A 19,560-nucleotide genomic window follows, 5' to 3' on the forward strand; every position below is an offset into this window, starting at 1 on the left:
AACTTGGGGGTTGATGACAACTTTAAAAGTTTGTCAAGGGGTCGAAAATTCAAAAAGGTTTGGGAAATGCTGTTTTACCCCAATAACTTTCTCGATAATGTCTGGTTATTAGTTATCGGTCTTTGCTTTCATCGTTCTCACCGTCATTAAAGTCAAGGTCATCAAAACTATCCAACATTACCTTTACCCACATAGACAAAGTCAAATGACTTCTCTAATTCAATAAAAGTTCTATGTAGGCCTTACAAGAATAAAGACTTGAGATAAGCTTGTTGTTTAGGTTTACATCCACTTGCCGCTGACGAAACAGACTGGCTGGACAAAATCGTGGTAAGAATTTAGGTTTTAAAAGAAATAAATAAAACGTTCTTAAACTGGGATATGATATGATATCATCCGTTGCCCCGCACGTGAAAAAAATCGTGCCAAGTTCGTGGGTTAGTAAAATTTCAAATATGGGTCATAACCATTAATCAGGCACTAAATTATCTCCCGTTCCATGTCAGTGTCATCTGATTTGACAATTTTTTTGCTTTTACGTGAAGTCAGATCTAAGTATTCATATACGCCAAAGCTAATAGGTAATATTTTTCACTCCACTGACTACAGGTCAGAATGGCGAGATCAAAATGTCAGGATTTTCGTTTGAACAGTTCTGTACACAGAATCTTTCTGTTTCTTCTTTTTATTAAACTAAACACAAGGTGCTTAGTTTGAACAGTTCTGTACACAGAATTTTTCTGTTTCTTCTTTTTATTAAACTAAACACAAGGTGCTTAGTTTGAACAGTTCTGTACACAGAATCTTTCTGTTTCTTCTTTTTATTAAACTAAACACAAGGTGCTTAGTTTGAACAGTTCTGTACACAGAATCTTTCTATTTCTTCTTTTTATTAGACTAACCACAGGTGCTTAGTTTGAACAATTCTGTTCACAGAATCTTTCTGTTTCTTCTTTTTATTAAACTAAACACAAGGTGCTTAGTTTGAACAGTTCTGTACACAGAATCTTTCTATTTCTTCTTTTTATTAGACTAAACACAAGGTGCTTAGTTTGAACAATTCTGTTCACAGAATCTTTCTGTTTCTTCTTTTATTAAACTAAACACAAGGTGCGTAGTTTGAACAGTTCTGTACACAGAATCTTTCTATTCTTTTTATTAGACTAAACACAAGGTGCTTAGTTTGAACAGTTCTGTACACAGAATCTTTCTATTTCTTCTTTTTATTAGACTAAACACAAGGTGCTTAGTTTGAACAATTCTGTTCACAGAATCTTTCTGTTTCTTCTTTTTATTAAACTAAACACAAGGTGCGTAGTTTGAACAGTTCTGTACACAGAATCTTTCTATTCTTTTTATTAGACTAAACACAAGGTGCTTAGTTTGAACAGTTCTGTACACAGAATATTTCTATTTCTTCTTTTTATTAGACTAAACGCAAGGTGCTTAGTTTGAACAGTTCTGTACACAGAATCTTTCTGTTTCTTCTTTTTATTAAACTAAACACAAGGTGCTTAGTTTGAACAGTTCTGTTCACAGAATCTTTCTGTTCTTTTTATTAGACTAAACACAATGTGCTTAGTTTGAACAGTTCTGTACACAGAATCTTTCTATTTCTTATTTTTATTAGACTAAACACAAGGTGCTTAGTTTGAACAATTCTGTTCACAAAAGCTTTCTGTTTCTTCTTTGTCTCAGATTGGAAACAAACCGCATGACATCTTCAGAAAGTTCCAAACTGAATAACTTGTTTTCCTGTAACTAAGACTCTTTGTTTCAGAAATGGGATTACCAAAGATCCTATTACCATTGACTTCAAGGATAATGAGGTGATCCGTTTTTAACTGGATAATAATGTGTAATAGATAACAGGATCAAGATAATAAGTTGCTCTTATGGTACCACATCTGGGTCAAAATAGTAAGACACTCACTTGGTGTTATATCTGCATCAGGATAGTAAATCAGTCACTTGGCGTCACATCTGGATCAGGATAGTAAGTCACTCTCATGGTGTCACATTTGAATCAAGAAATAAGGCACTCTCATGGTTTTACAGTTGGATCAAGAAAATTAGTTACCTTCATAGTGTTAGAGCTATACACTTTAAACTGTGAATCACGATGCAAGACGATATATTTCTAGGAATAATGCGTCTCTGTGAAACGTATAAATAGTGATTCGGTTTGTATATTATTCCAAATGTTTTTATGTTACATGAGATTCATTCGAGTGTAAAATCAAATTTTTTATCAGTTTTGAATGTGTGGGCTGAGTGTTTATGTCTTAACAAAAACATAATACTGACCAATTGTCTTAATGGTCTAGTCTTCTGTACTTCAAGGTGAAAGTTCTTCAGAAAAGCTGTAGAAGATTTGATATATATATATATATATATGTGTGTGTGTATTCTCTGATGCTTTGATAAAATATAAAATGGTAAGTGTTGCTATTTATTTCGCTTGTATTATATAATAGAGAAACATCTTTTTTAAGTTTTATTCATGCTTGGACTTCTTCTACAGTTAGTCATTCATTTAGAAACCATTTGACAAATCATAATATCAGTACTACTTTATTAAGTTTGAGCAAAGTGTTGATATAGAATTTAATAACTTGTGTGTAAGAGTACGCATACCAATTAAAACAGGATTATATAGATCACGATAGGCTGAACACAGTCGTTCTTCTTACTTTATATGATAATTGAATGATAAGGGCTGGCTTTAAGGTTTTGTTTTTCTTTAAATTAGTTTAGAGTGGGGAACAGCCCAGATGGACCAATAGGTCCCATATTGTCCCAGAACATCATGTTACGTTATTATTGAAACGAAGCTATATCTAGAGTCTGAATATTTTATGTTTAATATCAAAGTCCTCTATACAGATTGTAAGTTGTGGAAACAACGAGGTATGCTATCAGTTCTTAAACTATAATAAATGAAACATTAATTTTACATATAGTTCATGATAAATTTATAATGTTTATTTGACGTTTAGAAATAATGTATTGCACTTAGTTTATATAATTCAGACTCAAAACAACTACAGTCTGAATGTTTTATACGTAAATTTATATGGAAAACAGGTTGTTTCAGTACAAATAATAAAACTGCAACACGTATGTATTTACGTATTAAAATGCTTCGTTTATTATTGAATACATGAATAATAAAGTAGAAAGCTGGCCACAATGTTAATGGTGGAACTAGTATAATGCTATTAACTACGGAGGATCAACTATAGTTTCGGATTTCCTGAAACATGTTATTAATATTTTTAACCAACACCGCTTGATATTCACATAAAGAAACATTTGCTGCACACAATTGGCCACGCTGTTGATGATACTTCACATAAATATCTCGTTGCCCTTTAGTGACACATTTTGGAATTAACCAACTGTGAAATTACCCGTCTCTAATATCACATTTAGAGATATCGAACCCTAGTGGCATATTTAGAAACTATGGTGCAACCTTATCTTCCAAGCTCAAAAGATATGTTCATGGGGTGACATCCTATGACCTCTAATTCTTGTTCTCAGATGTTGGCACACTGTGGTTACAGTTTGGGCCAATTATCCATAAATGTGGTGTAACTAGGCAAATTTTGAAATTTCAATTACAAATCAATATACAGCGGTAAGTATATGGACTTACAATGCAAAAATCAGGGGTTCGATTCCCCTCGGTGACACAGCAGATGTGGCTTTGCTATACGAAAAACACACACACACTATAATTCAGCAAAACTTTCAATTCAAAGAAACTACTGTATTTTCTAAATCGGCATGTCTTATGTTCAGCACACTTGGCTCCTCATTTGTGGATCGTGGGTTCAAATCCCGCCACTGAACATGTTGGGTTTTTCAGCCATGAGTGCATTATAATGTGACGGTCAATTTTACTATTCGTTGACAAAGGGTGTCCCACGAGGTAGCAGTGATTATATTGATTAGCTTCAATCCCTGTCGTCTATCATCAAAAACAGACAACTAGCGCAGATAGTCCTCAATCAACTTTGTGTAACATTCAATACATAAGCAAAATACCAGTGTTTTTCACGATAAGATGATGAAATCTACAGTATAACAAACCCATGTAAAAACTTATTACCACCTTCCATAATAAGGTGACGAATATATTTTTAAACTGCTGTCATTGGCCAAAATAAGATGACCAATCCCAAGTATAAACTAAAAATACTTTCCAAGATGAGGCGACCGATCTCAAATATAAGCTAACAACACTCTCCCAGATGACGTGACCAATGACAAGTATTGACTAACAACACTCTCCCAGATGACGTGACCAATGACAAGTATTAACTGACAACACTCTCCCAGATGACATGACCAATCCTTGATAAGATTAGTAACAATTTTAATTTTTCTTGAACGTTTTCTATTCTGTAATGGAAGCTGATAATTTAATTCTGGTTTTATTACTCTAATTCTATTTGAAATGGAATATTCATGATTCGTTTCTTATTTAATTGTTTTTATAACTTATGAAAGTTATGGGAGACAGTAGTTATTCATACCATGAGACGTTAGAAATGTGCACTAAAAATATAATATTTGAATATGCTTGAAATAGTTCGTTTTACGTTAGAAGCCGACCTTTTTTCTCGCCTACAATTTATTAATAGTATTTCTTTTAAACAAGATGGAAAAATCATTTGAAAGCGTTCTGGAACAGCCATCGAAACATTCTGAAGACATAAATAGAGCAAAACTAAAGGATCAACGCTTCTCTTGGCCACTAGAGGGCGCAAGTGATAAGAATTCTCAAGACATGCCTCGTAGAAGTTCTTTGGACCATCACAAGAGGGAGTTTGGTGATAATAATGTTCGTTTCACTTTATATTGCTTAAGGACTAAATAAACAAATTATTTTACAATAAAAACTACTTATACGTAACAAGTTCTGTCATAAAACCTTCGAACTTAAATACAGTGACTACATCAATGTTTATACCTATTGCCACTCCAAGAAATTCAAATGAAATAGAAATAACCAAAAGTTAGCTGCTCAAATGAGCTGGAAGTAATAAAATATGGATTGTTTTCTTCTGCTGCAAACATTTGGAATGTTCATGTGGACTGGGAGTTATCAAATATTAGCTGCTTACTTCTGCTACACACTTTTAAATGTTTACATGATCAGAAAGTTGTCAAAAATATTTTTATGATTGTTAGAAGCCTCTAGAGAGATCATGTGACCTGGAAAATAAAGATTATGTAGGGCTTGGTCCAAAGTTGGGTAGATCTTGGTGTCGAGAGTATGTAGGATAGTTAAATAATTTTGTAAATAGTTTAGGTCTTGGTAATGTCATTAATGAAAATCTACTATTAGTGCCAATTTTAGATAAACTTTGTATTGTAATTATCTAAGAATAAGTTGTCTACAATTGTTACGAACTTATAATCTATTGTATCTGTTATGGTAACAAACATTAAATAGACTTTGGTGAAGTCGAAATTTCAAATAATTTGTATAATGGTAGCTATACAATTAGTCTGATGATATGCTGTAAGTTTCTTTAAGTACGTTGTGCCGTTAGTCTGATGATATGCTGTAAGTTTCTTTAAGTACGTTGTGCCGTTAAGAAAATCGAAAATTAAAATTTACAAACTATGAGACTTAAAGAAGGTATACCAAAGGTGCTTTGGTGTTTATAATGACTGTTTCTTTCAGTAAGTATATGCGAATTTTTAACTATTTACTGCCATTTAGAAATTGTAATTACTCTTGTTTATACCAGTTTCAGAAATCTACAGTTCTTTGTATTTTATAATTATTAAAGGAACAAGAACCACTCCTGAATCCAGACGAACTTTGGAAGGTGGAGTTTCCTGTTAAAAACAATGTCCATGTCCAACCGTCTTCCACCAGCACCAGACGACACAGTGTGTTGCCATGTAGTGTTAATCACCAGATGGAGTTGTATCCTGATTCTAAATATAGTGACAGTTCACACGATAGAACTCCAAATAACGATTGGGAGGTTCGAATGCTCGTAGAAGAGTTCGAGAAGAAAGTACAAGAGCAACAAAAGAGAAGACACTCTTCTGGTGAAATGTTGTCTTGGAAACGAGTTCTGGGTGCTCACTTTCACAATCACAAGCAGCCATTTTTTCATCCTGGTGGTCAAGACAGAAAGCTCAGTTTGCGAGATGATTGGCTTCATCAGTATAGCTGTTCTTCTAGAAATAAGAAGTCCTATCCTCGTGTATCCGTGTCCGATTATCTTCTGCACGATAGGCTCAACTCTGGTAGTAGAAGACTAACTTCTGCTAGCATGTACGATATTACCTCAATACCTTTACCCAAAGGAAAGTTTAGAAGCTTCGAAGTAAAGCAAGGAAGCCGTTGCTTCCAAAGACCCACGAAAACAGCATCTCACAGACGCCAGCTTTTCAGACAAAATAAACAGCACAGCATGACTGATCAGTCGTCTCCACTCCAGAACCGACGTAATCTTTCCAGATGGGTCAGCCTTGACGATTCCTCCTGCCCACAAGACTATGAAAGTACACTGGGTAGAGTGAGAAGTGAGCTTTTACCAAAGTACGTAGACACTGAAGATACACATTGGAAGTTTCAAAATAGTGACACGCGCGCGCTAATAAAATCACCTGTGTTACCTTCCGAAAGATTTCTGTCTGCTGGATTAAAGACTCGTGAGTTTACTGGTTGGCCGTCAAGTCCATGTCTTCCCACTATTACCGAAATAGATCATCAGAAGCTTGTATTATCCAAGCAGGACTCTTACGGACTTAACAGGAGCGCCAGCGAAGATTATCTGAATGAAAGTGGGGGGCGGATCGCGAAGGACTCTCAGAAGGAAATAGTTCAAAGAGAGAACCTAGAAGTGATCACAGTTAAAGACCAGGCAAACTGTCTGGGCACCGAATCCCACACTAATACAGACGTCAGTGGCCTCAAAGGCGCATGCGCAGTGACTGTAGAAAGTTATCAGGACTCGACAAGGAGCGAGTGCGAAGATTCATCGCTAGTGCCTGAAGAAGAAAGTTTCATAATTCCTATACCTGAACACCAACTTTATCCTTAACAATGGAGGGTCACTTTAATAGCTTAGTATTTCTTCTTAGCTCTTAGCTTACAGTTAATGGTAACATGAAAATAACGGGTAAATTAAGCTATAGGTGATTCAAGTCTTTTGTTATTTTGTCCACATTTTTTTTAATTAATTAAGTAGTCTAAGAGTATGAACTAAAGATTAGAATAATATAAATAATATAAATTTTAAATTTATTTTCACATAAAGATTAAGCTGTATTTACCAATTATACTCTTCCGTATATACTAAATACTTTCGTATACTTTAACTGAAACGGAAATAATTTTACTTTCTTTCATCAACAAAAATATTCAATGAAGATAAAATAGTTTAAACATCGTTATATTCTTCCGCTGACGGGTATAAAAAATAGTTTAAACATTGTTATATTCTTCCGCTGACGGGTATAAAAAATAGTTTAGACATTGTTATATTCTTCCGCTGACGGGTATAAAAAATAGTTTAAACATTGTTATATTCTTCCACTGACAGGTATAAAACTACCCTTTTTAACTGATCGATTTGTTACAGATTTGTAAGTGGTATTAAAAATAGTTTCTAATATTAAACATAATATTTTAATTCTTTAATCTACGTAAAATGTATATTTAAACATCGTGTTTGTTCATTTCTTGGTTTCAAAATTAAGATATCATAAAGTATTTGGTTTTACTTTATTAGCAACATATACTGAAAATAGTATATGGGGTTTTTAATTCACCATACAGTAATAATTTTGTTTAATGTACTGTGAATTACATACGACTCAAAACTCCAAAGAAGCTATATATATATATTTACAATTACAACAGGCCCAACTGTGTTTTTTTAGTTCGCTGACCCAAGCTATGCTGAAAAGCCCTGAACAGGCGCCAGCGGTCCACAGTCTGGGTACAGCCAATAAAGAAATGTTTTAAACCTTTACATCATATATTCTAATTCTGCCTATGGTCAGAAAGAAAAGAAATATTTAGCACTAAAAAAGGAAGACCATGAAAGACACTGCTAAATATTTATATGTTATTTATTAGTTTTAAGGAAATAATGAATATGTAATAGTAAATAACAATTATTCACAGCAACGAAAAAGGTTAAAATCAGAAATTGCAAGAGGTAAAACTGTATAATAAGCTGATATTATAAAATGAGGCTACGTATTAAAATGCCACTAAACACGTTGGAAACATTACTCCAAGGTTCAAGTTCCATAACTTAACCAGATGTGAAACTGTATAATAAGCTGACATTATAAAATGAGGCTACGTATCAAAATGCCACTAAACACGTTGGAAACATTACTCCAAGATTCAAATTTCATAACTTAACCAATATTTCTTGTGAATTTAAATAAAAACAAAACTAATGTCTTAATATTTTAAAAATGTATACGCCTGAAAGTTTCAGATTGAATAACAACGCTCTCTGGTGTGGAATTAACATATTTTTACTTTTACTTCTGTTTTATGTTATTTCAAATTTATGATAAACATGTTAACTTTCGAAGAAACTCATGTGAGGCGATGGTTAAATTAATATAGTTTTTACTATAAAAGTTCACAGCAATAATATAAACAGCGACGTTGAAACGTTCACACAGTGTATTACAGCTGCGACCGGACAATGTTGTTCATAAACGAGTTACAATGTTAAATGTAAAGCTATTCTCAATGAGTCTCGTCTTTTCAGATCACAGATCCATAGATAAAAACAATTTATTTATTCCCTATATATATTTATGCAACTTTTAAATAAACAATATGCTAACCAGTTCTTTTAGTGATCTGGTGTTGTTGTTGTTGTTTAAACATATGGTGTTTTTGTTTAATCAGTGTAAGAAACGTAAACAAACGCATAGAATATTCTTCTAAGATGAATGAAAAAGAAAAACCGAGACATGTTTACGTGTGTCAATCATTCAACACTGAAAAATATACAGAAGATAGAAACACGTTTATGAAGCATATATCCAGATCATATATCAGTAATTTAGAATCTGAAACTGAAACCGTAAAATATTTAATACATTTAAAGCTGAGGATGTGGCATAACAATACCAATGCGTAGATTAGAAAGGTGGATAGAAAAGTGGTGCAGACTGTCTTCCTATTGGTCGGTGGACGGCGGCAGGCAGTTTCGAAATCTTTATCATGAAAATACAGATTCTGATATCAGCTGATCTGTAAAACTCATTACAAAGCATGTAACTGTAGATCAAATTCTGATATCAACTAATCTGTAAAACTCATTGCAAGGCATGTAACAATAGATCAGATTCTGATATCAACAAATCTGTAGAACTTATTACAAAACTTCTAACTATAGATCAGATTCTAATATCAACTAACCTCAAGAAGTTATTACAAAGCTTCTAACTATAAATCATATTCTGATATCAACTGATCTGTAGAACTCATAACAAAGCTTCTAACTATAGATCAGATTCTGTTATGTTTAGCAGACAGAAATAAAAATCCAATATATTTGAATTTGACCAATGTTTTCTTCCTAAATAGCAACTGTAATTCATAAAGGAGATTTACAAACATTACTAACCTGTTTCTACCAAACGTCTGAACACCAGTCGTTCATCTTGTATCAAACTACACCGAATTGTTATATAAATAGAATGGCCAAAATCATTAGAAAAATAACAGTAATAATACTTTATTTTAAGACGATAAAAACGGTAAAAATGTCTACTTAATTTTAGGTAAGTTGTTTCAGATAACATTTTCAGTATTCTTTGTAATACCAAGGGACATTGTCCTTGGTTAAGCGTGAGAACTAGACTATTCTGTATATAGTTTATTTCATTTTATGAGCACTATACTATGGCGTAGTCCCAGTTAAGTACCACTTACAAAGGTCTCACTTTGCATATGTCTAGGGAAGAGAGATGACGTTCGTATATTGTGTTCATTGATTAAACCCATTTTCTATTGGTGTTTCTTAGCTACTTCTAGATATTCCATATAGGTAAAATGAATTTCGCTGCAGGCGCAGCTAATGCGTGATTTCATCATATTTCAGTGAAGTAGATAAATATAGTTGTGTTTCTTAAGGAGCCGAACGTGATTCAGGGTTTAGATTGCCAGACTGTGGAGTTCAAGTCCCGTGGTTCATATCCTTACCACTGAATAAATAAAAAACAAACAACACGCTTCCCACAATGAAACTGGGATTTCATTATTACTCGGTCAGACATTAATACCCCAAGAGTTGATGTGACTGACTGACTGATTTACTTCTAAAGTTAACATAATTAAACCAAGTAATCCTGGAGTGTCTCTGCATGAATATCCTGAAAAAACACAAGAAACAAAGAAATAATAATTTATTGTAATTCGACTCTGAAATATTCATTTTCTGTAATTTCTGAATAACGTTTACGAAAACAAAGGTAGGCCTTCTTCCTATATAGGTACTATATAGAAATATGTAGAAATACTCTATAGAAACAGCTGGTTAAACTTTTAGGTAAGACTACTTGTCCACCTTGTTTAAAAGTACAAAACCTGCGTCAACAAGGAAGAACACGCAGACACCTTGTTTTCGTTGCAGCAAAAGTGTAGTTCTAGCTAAATTTCTAAAAGTCACATGTATGTTTGTTTACAAACTCATTTTATACATGATGTGTCTGTACTTTTCTCAGTTTTCAAGAATAATTTCTACTCTGTGTGATTATTCATTTCACTTACTAAGTATTAGTTATCGTCGTAAAGAAGATTCTATTAGATTTTAGCTTGTCTATATTCACCTGATCTGTGCCTATATTATTTTCAATACTGTGTAACGAAGATACAAATTTACCATAGTTGTTCTTACTATGAAATAGAGATTACACAGAAAATATAATCTGATATTATAATACACTATAAATTATGTTTGTGTATTTTCCAGCTCACGGATATACTTTAGTATAGACAGTTACGCCCACTAACTGGAGGCTCTAGAATATCAGGTGTTAGAGTTCGTTCTTTCCTTATCTATAATCCCTTTCATTACATACTAAGTCAGACTATAAGCCAGTGATTCTCAACCTGTGTGCCGCGGTGTTTTTGAAACACTTTAAACTTTCTTGGGATTTTACAAGCAAGCCGAACACATCAGTTAATAAAAGCTTCAATAGAGACACTCTGAAACCTTCCAAAACATTCAGTGGTTTTCATTGAACTTGAGCACTGAGCAGTTCATACTTAAATTTCATTCTCGACTGCAACGGTTCAACTGTTAGTTTAATTGTGGCGCCAGAAGCACTTCATACGTCATAAATGATGCATCAAACAACCAAACTGCTTTCTGGAACACGTTCTCATTCTGCGGTAAGCTACAGCTACTACGCTGTAGGTAGGAATTTTATATCCACTGCAGAACTTCGTACTTATCGTGTATGAATTAGCTTTATCATTTATCCATGGAAAAATAGTTAAGTAAATCTAGTGCTGCAAAGGAGAATGTGTTGAATCAAAAGCAAGGAATCAAACGAAAGTACAAAAACGAATACATCAAATACAGTTTTATCGCTTTGGAATTGCAACATTCTCAATTACCATCCTGCCTACTCTGCAATGCAGCTTTATCGAACGAGGTGCTTGTTCCTGGCAAACTGAAGGGACACTTGGAAACGAAACATGCAGCTGTGAAGGATAAACCAAAACAATACTTCGAGAATCTCGCGGTTCAACAACATGAACAATCAAGGAAGCTTGTGAACTACATGAAGCTGCCCGAAAAAGGGTTGATTGCAAGTTATAACGTTCCTCAATTGTTGTCAAAATGCAAGAAAGCGCATACGGAGGCCGAATCAGTCATTGCGCCAGCATTAGAAATCATCGTTGAAACTATGCTTGGAACGGATGCCGCCAAAAAGGTTAAGCAAGCTCCACCTTCCAATGACATAATTTTGCGCAGAATTGTAGACGTGTCATCGGATTTGAAGGATCAAGTTTACGAACACTTCGAAGCGCCTGAAGATGAACTGTCTCTGCTATAGTCTCTTCAAATTAATGAATCTGCTAACGTTAGTGGAAAAGCTCAAGGTCTGGCTTTTGTTCGATTCATAAAAAATGGAAAACTCGTAAACAAATATTATTTTGCAAAGATTTAAAAAGTACAGCGAAAGGCCAAGACATTTTCGAGTTGGTGAATGAAAACATTTTGCTCTTCAAATTACATTGGAATAACTGTGTCAGCGTTTGCACCGATGGCTGTTCTTCAATGCAAGGAAAAAAGAAGGGATTCCTCACTCTGGTGCACCAATAAATTCCAAACATTAGGATTGTTCACTGCATGATTCATAGAGAGGCGCTCACCTCCACATCTTTGCCGAAAGATTTGTAGTCTGTTATGAATCAAGTTATTCAAGTAGTGAATTTCATTAAGTCTCGGCCACTTCAATCTCGACTTTTCCCATTTTCTCTGTGAGGCGATGGATTCAGACTACAAAAAGCTACTGTATCACACTGAAGTTCGATGGCTTTTAAAAGGAAAAGTGTTAAAGCGTCTTGTCCAACTAAAAACTGAAGTAATTTCTTTCTTGGAGGTTGATGAAGCAGATTTTGAATTTTTTTTCATGATGAGATCTGGTGGCTGAAGGTTTAATTTTTTTCCAACTTGTTTGACAAATTAAATTATCTGAACTTAAGTATCCAAGGACCATCTGAAAGCATTGTAACTGCAACGTCCAAACTGAACGCCTTCGATGAAAAGATGACGCTGTGGAAGAATTAGATCTCGAAAGGAGTCCTTGATTGTTTTCCTTCTGTTAACGAATGTCCGTCAAAGAAGAAAATTGGCCCTCAAATTTTGAACACATTAAGCTACAGTCCACACCAAAACATTACTTTCCGTCACTTGCTGTCGACGAATATAATTGGGTGACCTGTCCATTCGGAATCTATGAGACAACAAATTTTACAACTGAGGAGGAAGAACAGCTCATTGATTTACGAAACGACAAATTTTATCAGTCATTGTATCCCAAAAAGAGCTTGGATGAGTTTTGGATCTCCATTAAAAATTCATATCCTGCAATCAGTTCAAAAGCAGCTGAAGTTCTGCTTTCATTTGCATCTTCGTGGTTTTGCGAAATTGGATTTTCAGCATTGACTGAAATTAAAGCCAGAAAGAGAGAGAGGCTTCTTACAGTTGATGATGAAATGCGAGCTTGTTTGTCTATGTTAGAGCCTCGCTTCAATTTGATTTGCTCTCGGAAGCAGGCACAAGTGTCACATTGAAAACATGTGTAAAAATAAAAAGTTTTGATTTTTTTGCTATACCACAAAATCGTTAAAAAGCCTTAGAACGACACTCACGACCGAAGCAAGCGATATTAATGTCATCTGCACATTGACAATACTATCGCTTGCTTTGGCCGTGATTTTCGTTCTAAGGCTTTTAACGCTTGCCGTATAACGTGTACCTAAATCGTTAAGCTTTCCGGGTGTGACGCGAAAATTTTCAGATTGTTGTAGTGTGTCGCAAGTCAGAAAAGGTTGAGAACCACTGCTTTAAACAAATATCCAAATATTACAACAAATGTTTATCAAATCCACAATACAATACAATATAGTGCAAAACAAAATGACAAGTGTCCCGTGAGTATATAAAACTGATAAGAGGAGTAAAGAGAAAATTTAGTGAAAACGTTCTAGCCAGTTCTTGTGTCAAGTCCTTCTTTATTTTACGTCAACCACAGTAATCTAAAAATACTCCCCAACAAGGTAGGAAAAAAAATCACTGTTAAGGAAAGATAACTCCAATTCAAGCTTGGATTTTACTGCTTGGTTTAATGTGTTAGAATTGTTTTCATTAAAACCAAAAACTGTTAACATTTCCAAACAAAAACAACGTAACTTAAGCAGAACTTTACATTATACTTCTCGAAGATTCTTAAAAGTCTTGCAGCTTGAAAAATACAATAAATCATCTGAGTTCTATACTGAATCTCTGCTGAAAACAATAACAAATATTTGAAAAAATCTTTGATGCTCTTAAATAGAACTCGACTTTAAATATGACTGTAACCTAACACATACAAAGTCAATCCTGCACCCGACCCCACGTGTAACGAACTAAGCGTTGCTTCCCTTTGTTATTATCCTAAGAAAAACGGTCGTTTCTCTAAGTAATGAGTTACTCTTCTCTTTAACATCATATCGATAACAATCTGTTACGAACACATTCAGAGCTTTTAGTAAAACTAAGTAACTTTTCTGGGTACCAAACTAAGGTTGGTGAAAAATATAATAATTAAAAGAAAATTACACATGAAGTAAAGGAATGGTAAACACAATACGGTCCCGTAGAACAGTATTATTTTACCATTCTTCCAATTCATGGCGTGGTGTTCTCTGACATGACAAACTATTGCAAATAGGCTAGTATTACCAAGTTCTGTACGTTTAATATGCTCCTAACTTATAACTTCCCTTAGTGGTGTCTTCTTTCTCTAATATGTTGGAGTCCACATTCAACAAGGATGTTGCAAATTGTGTTTTTTTTTTTATCTTTGTTATGCCTCTAGGTGGTTTGGTGTCTATAAACAAGAGTTAGTAGCCTCTCGTCACACTCTCGCCGGGATTACTTCTCTGAATAATGTTACTTTACTGGCTTTACAATCAAATCTTGAAATAATACTGTTCATTTTACCGTAGTAATTCGCCATTAACTATTTAATTTAGTTAAATGGAAAGTAATGGTTGAAATAGTCCTGAATTACGCTTTTCCATAACTGGTATAGAATATTCATATCTGTGTAATAGGTGTGTTTAAAAATGTTCATGCAGTTTGTACATGTAGTTAACTGATTTCGTAATGACTGGATTTCTCGAGGCTATAAACTAGTGTTAACCTTTTTATTCATATAAAGACTACACAGTGCGACCTTTACTCTTACGTTTTAATCTAGCATGCATGTGCAGACTTCTTGAAGAGTAACAAACAGACGATACAAAAATCCATAAAACAAATTTGGCATGTAAAGTACTGATAAAAATAGGTAACATTTGGACCTATGAGATATCGAGCTTTCTTTGTACAAACCAGAGGTTTCGACAGTACTGCATTCAGATGTCTACCTCATCCCTGTGTTCAGATCATTTCGTCCTCTTCACCAGCCAGATAAAGTCCGATCAGTTTAGGTAACATAGCGCTATGTTTATGTTTCAGATAAAAACATTTTAAAATGCACTAAATTTAAGTTTATTTAGTTTTCTTTGTTGTTTACGTTTAACTTATCATTCATTTAACAGTCACAAACCTGGGTATTGCGTGTTTTCTGCTGGAACATTATTGACCGTGAATACCTCACAAGCAGTGAAGATGTATACATTTCTTTCCATTAAGTGACTGGTATGTGTTCTTGTGTGAATGTTCAAAACTGAGATCTCTTTCTCTATTGACACACAATTCGAAATATACCCTCCGAATAAATTTTCACTTTATACGCTATCATCGACGTAGAAAACCTCCCTTTTCAAAATCGTAATAATTTTTTTTTTTTTTTTACTAACCCAGAAGGTTTGTTTGTCTGTTTGAATTAAGCACAAAGATACACAGTGGGCTATCTGTGCTCTTCTAGCAGTGTGAGACTGCAGACATACCATTGTGCTCTTGGGGGACATCCTAGAAGGAGGACAGTGGCTCAGCAGTACTCGCCGCTTTCTCTAGTTTCTTCAACCAAACAATAATATTAATGTCGCTTTTATAATGCGTTCGGCAGCACCACATCTCGAACTTCGGACCATTCAATCACTTTTATAACGTAATATCCTGTAGTGGCACACTCAACCCAAACATAGGATTCTAATATTTGTTACATGAAAATTTATTGACCAACTGTCCAGCATTTTGAAATTTGTAGCGCACAATCACTGCTATGTCTGTCGTCTTCCAGTCTGCCTGAACAGTCACAGTAAGTGCCAAACGAAAGGACTTTAATTTCATTGCGAAACCCATTATCAGTAATTCAAGGTACATGAAAGTCGAAACACCTGCGAGTTCATTCTTTTATATGATTTCACAATAAAAGTGGCTTGAAATAAATGAATACATTTAGCTTAATTCGTTTTTATTGTTGTGTTTTCTATAATAAATAAAGATAGACAATAAACATAAGTATTTACTAAGACGTGCGGTTGGCTTTGAAATATACTGGAGTTCTACTCAAATTAGAATACAACAGTAGCCATGGTAACTGAAACGTCACGTGAGAATGAAATGCGGTATTCGCGAGCATCGCTAGGGCACGTCGTTGTCGCTTATCGATTAGCCAACGGAAAGGTATTTTATGTATACCGAATGGTAGGCAGATACAGACGTGGGCTTCAGTGAAATTATGTACTTTATATATCAAGTGTGATTGCTACATAATTATAAATCAGAAAGTTAAAATGTAACCATGCTGTGCTATTTTACTAGTATCACCTTGGACCAAACCTTTATCTAGTAATTTGTTTTGGTATTGGTGTGTTTTTTTCGTGAACTTTCTTTTAGGCTTAGTTAATAACACTTTTAAAAAAAAAACAACCAACAATTACCAACGTCGATTATTTTCGACGTCTGCATTTTGATAGAATTCTTCAGATACTTGTATAACTACAGTCAAGCATTTTGGCGTCTGTTCAAATCTGTGGCGACTTGTAACATTGATATCGTACTTACGTAACGTTAAAGCGAACAAGATGTCAGCTTTCTGATAACTGAAAAGACTTGTGACAAAACCAGATTGAGACCCGAATGAAATAACAGTATTGATACAGTAAGTATACGTTACAATATTGAAGTCTACATTTATCGAAAACAAGTATACACAACATGTTTAGTCAATGTTTTTCTACCCGATATAGTTCATAGAATCAGTACAAGTGTAATCTTTGTTAACAAAATGGTGTACAACATGTTATTACATCATTTCACCTTTAAGATTAGGTTAACGAGGGTCGTGCATGTATTTAAAGGTCGAGTTACCTACCTCGTCTTGATTTGCCACGATTAGAGATATTACTCTCGGTTCTGGATATTCGTTTCTTACAGACTTACACTTCGATTATCTGTTTTTCTTGAAAGTTAGAGGGTGTGTTATTGTTAGATTAGAAAAATCTCAACGTATTTCACTGAAATTCTGGTAGATGAATACGTTGCAGGGTCTTATGTGTGTATGAATCTTAGTTAAATCGCGAGTTCATATTTGTTTTACAATCCCACACTTTATGCTTTGTTAATATTACACGAAAGTAGTAAAAAACACAAATAAAACACAAATAGGTCATACTGAAATTTGTTTATAAAATTTTGTTTAATAAAAATATTTGGAAAAAATGTGAACTGTTTAACGTTTGAGTAAGCCTAAATTCAAGGATAAATGGGCGTATATTTCAGACGCTGTTAAGAAATTTTGTAATCGTCCGAGCGAGTGATTTTCACAGTAAACGATTGAAGGGAAATAGGTAGTGGTATTACAGTTCTGTAAAACGGTTTGCAGAAGACTGTCTTAAACGTGAGTTGGAAGATGCAGCTTAACTCTGGATACTTTCACGTGTTTTTTTTCCCCTACACGTTAGTAACAAAAAACAGTCGAAAGAGTTTTATAGTTTCTGATTTGTTTTGCTTGAGTTTGCAGAACACGTTAAAAACAATGTGGTCAGGTTAGATCTGTCAGCGAACTAGGGGCATGTCCACCGAGGGGGGGGAGAAGCAGTACGCATTGGATAATTCTACTGTGCCTTCCACCTGAGATATTAAGACAGACATTTAATATTTTTAAATTCACGCTACACTGTGACTCCAACTGGCATCTAAGTGTGCATTTTTTAGACGTTTAACGTGGGATTAATTGAAATTTGAAACCGTATCAGACGATCGTGAAACTGTGTAAAGAGAGAGCATGATGCAATTTTTTAATAATTAAAAAGGACCAACATACTCTTTTGTATTTAATAACATTTCACCCACTTTACCCAATCCTAAAAAAATAAATACTAGAAATGTCACTGCAAGGAGCCAAAGTTAAATGTTTTAAGGCTTTATGTTCATTGTATTCTTGGGGGAAACTCAGAAGCCAGAAAGCGTGTCTGCAATATATCAGTTAGTGAATCGAGTTATTTATGTTCATGTGTAATTAGTAGTCACTAATGATACATTGTTAACAACCAGAAAATTAAAAACAAAGTTGGACGCTATTCTGTTTGAAGCATTGCCTTGTAAGAATTTATATAACATCGTGAAAGTTTGACGGTTGTCCGATGTTACATGGGTAAGTAATTAAGGGTGTTCAATAAGTATGAATAGGTAGGATGCATAATGGTTAACATGTTACAGATTTTATAAAAGATTTAATTGTCTGTTTCACTCTCTACAAACAATAAAGCGTATATGTTTTTCCTGTGAATATTTCTCGAAGTAGCTCTTTAATACATTTTCAAATAGACTAAATGTTGCTGACGTACACCGTTGTAACCCACAAGTTTCTAGTTTAATCGTTTCGATTTACTTTATCCTGAACCCACTCTCCACAACAGACAGCCCCTAGACCACGACCAGCCTTGAAAACGTGATTTCTGGACCGCAGCGTCACTTTATTAAATAATTATTAGAGCACATATTATTACAGCGATTAGTTTGCATTCAGTGATTCAGTATGAAATATTCTCGCTAATGGTAAGGGTGAAGTTTCTCTCGAAGCGAAATTATCTTGGTTATTAAACAACCCTTTCACCGTACCATCACTTTCTCTGGTTATTATAATTAAATGACCATTGGTAAAAGATAATTGGAGACTAGTAATATAGTTAGTAAAACATGATGGCAGTTTAAATGTTGATTGGCTAAGCTAAGTCAATTTATGGAAAGGCTGCAGACGCGACGTATAATCTCTAGTTAAGACAACTCTAAATTCAACAGTTCAATCTACATATGATGTTTGGGGTAAAAAAAAAAAAAAAGATAAACTGTTTTAATTATTACATATAAGACCAACAGTCTATCCTGTTAGTAAGAAGTGACCTGAAAACAAACACTTGAAATTTCTTTTAGGTAGGATTAAAATACATTAATAATGAGACCCTTTAAATTCCCTTTTTATTAGCTACATGTTTGATCACCAGCAATACCAACCTCTTTATTAGCTACATGTTTGATCACCAGCAATACCAACCTCTTTATTAGCTACATGTTTGATCACCAGCAATACCAACCTCTTTATTAGCTACATGTTTGATCACCAGCAATACCAACCTCTTTATTAGCTACATGTTTGATCACCAGCAATACCAACCTTTTTATTAGCTACATGTTTGATCACCAGCAATACCAACCTCTTTATTAGCTGTATGTTTGAGCACCAGCAATACCAATCTTTTTATTAGCTGTATGTTTGATCACCAGCAATACCAACCTTTTTATTAGCTGTATGTTTGATCACCAGCAATACCAACCTTTTTATTAGCTGTATGTTTGAGCACCAGCAATACCA

The 19,560-nt window shown here is 34.3% G+C and overlaps 2 protein-coding genes across 4 annotated transcripts in view; both read left to right on the plus strand.

Annotated features, from left to right (window-relative positions):
- Positions 1 to 8,931, plus strand: part of Cngl (Cyclic nucleotide-gated ion channel-like) — a 94,101-nt gene extending 85,170 nt beyond the window's left edge. The window contains 2 exon segments of the mRNA XM_076511163.1: positions 4,670 to 4,852; positions 5,811 to 8,931. Of these exon segments, the coding sequence (XP_076367278.1) occupies positions 4,670 to 4,852; positions 5,811 to 7,079 (1,452 nt within the window). The 3' untranslated portion in view covers positions 7,080 to 8,931.
- Positions 8,932 to 16,312: 7,381 nt separating this feature from the next.
- The window catches only part of LOC143255463 (beta-1,4-glucuronyltransferase 1-like), a 28,274-nt gene continuing 25,026 nt past the window's right edge, over positions 16,313 to 19,560 (plus strand). For 2 of the 3 annotated variants that reach the window (XM_076511165.1, XM_076511166.1), the window contains exon 1: positions 16,313 to 16,848. The gene's annotated coding sequence lies outside the window, so the exon portion shown is untranslated. The remainder of the gene's footprint in view (positions 16,849 to 19,560) is intronic. The other variant, XM_076511164.1, reaches the window with a different exon arrangement.

This window comes from Tachypleus tridentatus, chromosome 7 (genome assembly GCF_004210375.1).
Source record: "Tachypleus tridentatus isolate NWPU-2018 chromosome 7, ASM421037v1, whole genome shotgun sequence".
NCBI lineage: Eukaryota > Metazoa > Arthropoda > Merostomata > Xiphosura > Limulidae > Tachypleus > Tachypleus tridentatus.